We start from the raw sequence: 7,481 nt of genomic DNA on the forward strand, positions 1-7,481 counted from the left end.
TTCGATTTGACTGGTTTCACTAAAGTGTCAACGTATTGTTCTCTCCAAGAAATATATGTATGATCTAGTATACGTGTAACATTTCATTCAGTGATTTACGTGATATTAACAAAAACGGCAAAACTTTTTCTATATTCATAAGAAATGTATGCTACATGCGGGGTTCATCATACGATTCCGGCTACATCATGAGCATGTGTTTGTGATCACTATCAAATTGGGATGACACCAAGTGTTCGCGAAAATTATGTTTACTAGACACACCTATAAATAGTATTCGGCACTATATCGACGTGTTTCATAACTTGTTACCCTCAGTATATACAAATAAAGTGACAGTCGGATATCCCATGATGGTAACACAAAAGAAAGATTCGCGAAACTATGAGTGTATAATCAAATGATGAGGCGACTGAAGGGATCGGGTGGTCAGGCTCGCATGTCAGTGTGCCCCTATTGCTTCGGTCGATGGTTACCTTGTTGACAATCAGTGGATTGTATGGTCCATGTAAATGTTATATTGCTGAGCGTGTCGTAAAACAAACAAACAAACACACAAAAACAAAAGAATACTGATAGGATTATCACGTACATCAAGGCACTGTTTAAATGTGGTTTAATATTCAGTGAGTAAGAATTTAAGTTTATAAAGAGTGGGTGAGTATGGTTTTACGCCGCCTTTAGCAATATTCCAGCAATAGCAGGGCGGGGGACACCAGAGATGGCCTCACACATTGTAGCCATATCGGGAATCGAACCCGGGTCTTGGGTGTTACTGGCGAACGTCTTAACCACTAGGCTACCCGACCGCCCAACCTATAACAGACATATCCAATATTGTATTATAAAGGAAAAACAATGACAAGAAGACAAGTGCATATGATTATTCTGTGTACCTCAGAAATAACAAATTCCATGATTACAAGAGTGAGTATACTTTTACGCCGCATTTAGCAATATCCCAGCAATATCACGGCGGGGGACACCAGAATGGGCTTCACATATTGTACCCATGTAGGGAATCGAACCCGGGTCTTCGACATGACGAGCGCATGCTTTAACCACTAGGCTACCCGACCGCCCCATGATTACAAGAAACAATATTACATACAGTAAAGTACGGTTATAACGAACTCAAAGGGACTACTAATTTTAGTTCGTTATAACCGTAGTTCGTTATAATCATATATACAGCATAACTATAGCAAATAGTCGGGACCAAAAAAGTAAGTTCGTTTTATCCGTTAGTTCGTTATAAGCGTGTTCGTTATAACCATAGTTTACTGTAGTTTAGTAAAGTTCACGCCATGGTAATATTATTCACTTCACATCAGAATTGTTTAGTAAGGACGACTGAACCTTTACACTTTGTTGTCTATAATGAGGTAACCTCAGTGTGACGTCATCCCCTGCAGCTACAGACACACCATGGTGGGCAGAAACGTTGTCCTTTGATTCAGAGATGAGTAAAACCTCGAGAACAATGTAACTGACAAGTGCCGCGGCCCACAGAAATATCGCGACATACAACTTGATTCTCAGGCACATCAGTCGATCTGTGATGAGGACAAAGGTGAAGCCAATATCACCCATGGCAACAATACTGGAGAAGCCTGCAAGCTGCTGGTGTCCCCCCGAGAAAGCGACGGCAACGAGAGCTGAAAGTAAAATATGTACCATAGAAAGGGGGTTAAGTCACCCTCGATATCGCAGTTATCTGATTAAAACCCCGTAAACCACAGCTTCAATTCGGAAATATAAGCAACAAAATCCTTACCACAAGCATACGACATTTCTGTTAAGAACAGAGTCCATTTTGACGTGAACATCTCTATCTCTCAATCGCACAGAATTACGTTCGCTCTTGGGTGTATTTCTCGCTTTGCATATTGCGTATCGGACATAATAGGAATGGGTCAAGGGTATTTATCATAACAGAATGGATACATATTACAGTGTGTTGTCGAGGATGGGATTAAATATATCAATACATCCGTCAGTGGGTGAAAATTAGTCTCAAACATCGATTCTTTATAAATTACATTATATGATAAAGATATTATGATATTTTTCGCACTGTACATAGCATATGCCATTAATAAGAATATGTATTGTGCTTGCCACGTGATCGCATCAGACAATATTTATCTGATGTATGACCAATCTCACTCACTCACTCACTCTTGATGTATGATATTTATTGTACGAAAGAACACTTTGCTAATAATGGTTATTTTTAGCTGAATCGTTTAGGTTGAATTTTATTAAAATGCCAAATAGACACATAAATACGACCCAATTACACAGACATTCCTCACCGTTACACACATGAGCACCCTACCCGTAACTTAACATAATGTCAGTTATTGTATCGCGGATACGAAGCGGTGACGTCGAGTAAGATTAAAATTCAACTGTGAAAGGCACGGCGCTATGCAAACAAGGGAATTAATTCCAATGATGTCTCAAAAGATTACAACAGTTAATTTGGCATGGTAGCTGACAAGTGCGCCCAGCTCTAAAAAAATGAAAACTAAACCACCTCGATTTGTACAGTTACGTTAAATAATAAAGATTTTAGAAAGTTCAATACTCTTAATACATACAAGTGGCCATCCTTTGGCCGTTTGGTCGTTTTTATAAGGTTGCGGTTGATAAATTCAATAATGTTTTATTAAAGTTGTAATTGGAGCTGAGGGGCTTGAACCTTTCGAGGTGAGTGAGCGAGTTGGGATTAATGCCGCCTTGAATAGTATTTCATTCATGGCGGGTCAGATTGAGGTTGGAGGAAAGTCAGAAGTGATGTGCACAGCTCTTACACGTTTACTACTTTTGTAAAACCAACGATCACGGGTATTGTGCTAAAACCGGGATTCGAAAACAGCTCAGAGTTGGGTGGTTCGTTGGTTTGTTGTTTAACGCCGCACTCAGCAATATTCCAGCTGTACGACGGCGGTCTGTAAGTAAGCTAGTCTGGACCAGATAATCCAGTGATTGATATCATGAGCATCTATCCACGAAATTCGGATCGATGACATGCCTCAACCAAGTCAGCGAGCAAGACCACCCGATCCCGTTAGTCGCCTCTTACGACAAGCATAGTCGCCTTTTACGGCAAGCATGGGTTGCTGAATTCTACCCCGGATCTTCACGGGCCACCCGCCTCAGGGCACACCTGTGCACAAAGAAATGGGGCGGCTCAGATGCCACCCGTGTCATGGAAAAAATAGTGGCACCTTACACATGATTTGACTCTTCCAGATGCCGTCACCAACAGCCCATATTGAAGGAATTATGAAAAGGAGGTATGTTTCTCCGGAAATCGGTTTCCATAGTAACAGAGACAATAAGGTGATGACATCCGTGCCTAGTGTTAGGGCCATCAGAGGTTTCCGGCCAGTGTATTTTGCGGCATGGCCGAAGGTGACAGCGCAAATAGATGACACTAAGCCGTACGTCATCATGACAAAGCCGACCATCTTAACACCGGCAGAGCAGCTCACGTAGGCCTGTAATGAAAACGTTTGTGAATCATTTGATGATAGATGGCTCCGACATTTTACGTTTGAGACAAAACCTGAGCAATGAAAAAATAAAAATATAGATTTTCAAATGTAAAACCTCAGCTGGATGTTCAGAGAAACGCCCGTCATTTATATCTTGTTCTTTATTATAGGGGTTGGTGGGGTAGTCTCTAGGTTAAAGCGTTCTGTCGTCACGCCGAAGACCCGGGTTCGATTCCCCACATGGGCACAATGTATGAAGCCCATTTGTGGTGTCCCCCGTCATGATATTGCAGGAATATTGCTAACAGTCATCGTCTTTTTCTGAGATAATGTAGAAAATGGCGAGTTTCCTCATCTTAAGTGTTGACATTAACTTAGTCATTCGACGTTTGTGACGTCATGAACAATTGATGGCGTTTTGGCGACAATGTCATATGACATCACGTTGCTATGGACCTCCTTGCAAACAAAGGATTGAATTCGTACAAAGTTGCCAATCAGGAAGTACAAACAATAATGTCCTGTGATAATTCCTGAAAACATTATTGATCGTCTCCGTGCTGTAGTGGATAGAGCCTCTGCCCAGAGAGCGGAAGTTCGTCGGTTCGATCCCCTAGTCGCGTAATCACGTCAAGACGTTAAAATATGGCACTTATGTTACCCTGCCTGGCGCTCGGCAAGAACACGGATTTAATTAATCGATTTTAATCATATGTAAGTAACAGTAGACTAAAATACGCCTTCCTTATAAATACCATCCTCAATTATCCAGAGAATGTATCTCAATTCTTTTATACCAATTATATGGAATTTGAATTCAATTGACTCCATTGCTTCGTTTCAATACCTCTATCGCCGTAGCACAGAATATCACTTGTAAAAATTCAAAAGAATTATTTGAGAAATGAGTGAGTGAGTATGGTTTTACACCGCTTTTAGCAATATTCCAGCAACATCACGGCGGGGAACACCAGAAATGGGCTTCACACATTGTACCCATGTCGGGAATCGAACCCGGGTCTTCGGCGTGACGAGCGAACGCTTTAACCACTAGGCTACGCGACCGCTCCGACAGAACAATGGGAGCGGTTACGTTTACATCTATTTGATAAGACAAGATCACAAGCGGTTTGGAAGACAGAATGTCATTGTTGAAATTACCCGAATGAACATGACCTGTTGGGTCCTGCCCATTTGTCAGCTAGCAGTATAAACATCTCCAACCACACCCTCAAATTCCCCCCTGATTATTCAAGCGTTATGTAATGGCTCGGCGTGACGAGCGAACGCTTTAACCACTAGGCTACCCGACCGCCCCTATTTGATAAAAATGATATATTACGCGTCATACTATTCGAAAAATTGATTGGTATTTTTTCATAATAGAATTGAGATATATTTCACTGTGTAAGCGAGGATGCATTATGGCCAGCCTTTCCTACCTAAGTGAGGTGAGGTGAAATGGGGTTTAACGTCGCGTCCAAGATTATTGCACTTATATAGTGACGTACATGCACGTGTGTGTGTATGGCTGCTTGTACTAGTCCGGACTGATGTCGATTTATAGTGCTAGCCCGCTGAGATACCATGCCGGAGTTTAACATGAATACCCCTCAAACACAGTATACTCCGAGCCGACCAGTCCTTGTTTTAATTCCTTAATGCCAAGCGTCAGACAGGGTAACAACAAGTACCATCTTTTAACGTCTTTTGGTATGACGCGGACGGGGATCGAACCCCGGACCTTCCGCTCTGGGCGGACGCTCTACTACCAGACCACCGCAGAGGCGGTCCTTTTCCTACCTTGGTAAATCCTGTGAACATGATGGAGGTGTTAACCGCCTGGGAGAGTTTCAAAGGAATCAGCAGTAATAACTTCTTCTGCTTCAAAACCACGCAGCAAGACAGTGATTTCTTTATCAGGCTCTTCTGGTTACTCCCTTCCAGTTTCAACGGTCTTAGAAACAACATGGCTGCTCCCAGCCCAACTAACTGACATGCCAGATAGATCCCCAACAACAAGTTGACCACAGGAGTGTCCGGACGAATTATTTTCGTTGTCTTATTCTCGATCCCTGGACAATCGTCCGCGCCACAGATCTTTGCCTGCTTCAGATCTGTTTGGTCAGCTGAGCTTTGATGTAGGATAGCAGACGACAAAAAGTTTCCAGTCACTTGGGCTAAACTATAGCAAGCAAAGAAGATTCCATTATGTTTGCTGAGCGAACCATGGATCCCTTCCTGCTTGCCCTGAATGTCTTGTGTTCCCATTGCCGTGATGTACAGATGTCGGGCAATCCACATGGGCGATAACGTAAGACCTAATAGGACAGACGATGGTATCAATGTCCACCATGCTGGATGAAAGTTACTGAGACAATATAAACAGTGGGCAATGATGGCAAGAATAAAGGATGGTTTTAACCCTACACTGTGTATATACAAGGGACTGAGTATTGCCGTCACAATGCAACTGGAGTATATACAAGAAAGGGAGGCAACTCCAAGTCCCTTATCCTGGTTAATGCTGCTTGCAATATTTTGTATTCCCTGAAAGGCGGTGAAGACAGCGAAGAATGAAAAGGCGAGGACAGTCGTGTTCTTCATAGGCTGCATTTGGGTGGTGAGGTCGTCGGCGATGCTAATTTCGTTATCCACTATATCGAGGTCGTCGAGGTTCGCTGGATTGTGTAACCGACCTCCACCCTTATGTTGTGACAGTCAGCACAGCAATTGATACATATGTTGAGAAGAGGTTCATTAGATCCAGCTGGGTCGGGAACACCCAGTAATCAACATCTGTAATGTAAAATGTGTCTTAATAAACATTGGAAGCATCAATTTTCAACACTCGTAGGTCCTAAATCTAGGTCACTGCTAGTGGAATCTATATTTTAATAACGAAGATGTAGTTCGCCATCTGTCGCCACGGATCGATGTTCACCTTTCCTCGATCAGGTTTCACAGCTCGTGCTGTAGGGTTCATCAGTGTAGCGCTGGTGTTTACTTGTTAGTTGAAGGGAGGACAGAACAATGGGAGCGGTTACGTTTACATCTATTTGATAAGACAAGGTCACCAGCGGTTTGGAAGACAGAATGTCATTGTTGAAATAACCAGACTAAACATGATCTGTTGCGTCATGCCCATTTGTCAGCTAGCAGTATAAACATCTCCAACAACACCCTCAAATTCACCTCTGATTATTCAAGCGTTATGTAATGGCAATAGACTCACATTCACTTCAACTCACTCACTCATTTACAAATTCACAGATATTTACTCACTCACTTTTATGATATTGAGCGTCGACATAGAAACCTAACCACCGACACTAACTCACTTGTATGATATCGGTTATTTACACATGAACCAAGCCACTGTAAATAATCAAGGCCCGACCAGACAATCCAGTGATCGACATCATGCGCATCAATTCACGCAATTGGGATACGATGACATACGATGGCCACCTGATCTCGTTAGTCGCCATTTACGACAAGCATAGTCGCCATTTACGACAAGCATAGTCGCCATTTACGACAAGCATAGTCGCCATTTACGACAAGCATAGTCGCCATTTACGGCAAGCATGGGTTGCTGAAGACCTATTCTATGCTAAAGCGTGGATGTATAATAGAGCTTCAATGTTCATCCTCATGTATATTCCATATTTGCAGCTTTGAAAGAAACGTACGGTCATGCACATGTTATGGTATTGCACCTGCAGAATCCACAGCCATACAAACATACACATATACAAACATGCTCACATTTTCCACTGGCTTGTTACTTTTAACTGCTATCAACGAAGAGAAAGGAAGTGTTTACCTGTGAAACAAAGGCAGCTCCCATCAAATCTGTGCAGGTATTGGATTCTGTGTTGCATGGCAATGTTTGCGTATAACAGTTGCAGCCGAGTATCGTGGCCATATGCATGCAGACCAGCTTGCCTACTGAATCAATACGACCTCAAA

The 7,481-nt window shown here is 42.5% G+C and overlaps 1 protein-coding gene across 1 annotated transcript; it reads right to left on the reverse strand.

The window, feature by feature from the left end:
- Positions 1-1,173: 1,173 nt before the first annotated feature.
- On the reverse strand, positions 1,174-6,271 carry LOC139472471 (protein unc-93 homolog A-like). The gene is made up of 3 exons (XM_071254948.1): positions 5,310-6,271; positions 3,242-3,509; positions 1,174-1,658 (listed from the first exon to the last, which is right to left on the reverse strand). Exons 1-3 carry the CDS (start codon positions 6,120-6,122, stop codon positions 1,321-1,323), a joined length of 1,419 nt encoding a protein of 472 aa, XP_071111049.1. The 5' UTR covers positions 6,123-6,271; the 3' UTR covers positions 1,174-1,320.
- Positions 6,272-7,481: the final 1,210 nt, after the last annotated feature.

This window comes from Haliotis cracherodii, unplaced genomic scaffold (genome assembly GCF_022045235.1).
Source record: "Haliotis cracherodii isolate W230 unplaced genomic scaffold, xgHalCrac1.p SCAF_24, whole genome shotgun sequence".
Taxonomy (NCBI): Eukaryota; Metazoa; Mollusca; class Gastropoda; order Lepetellida; family Haliotidae; genus Haliotis; species Haliotis cracherodii.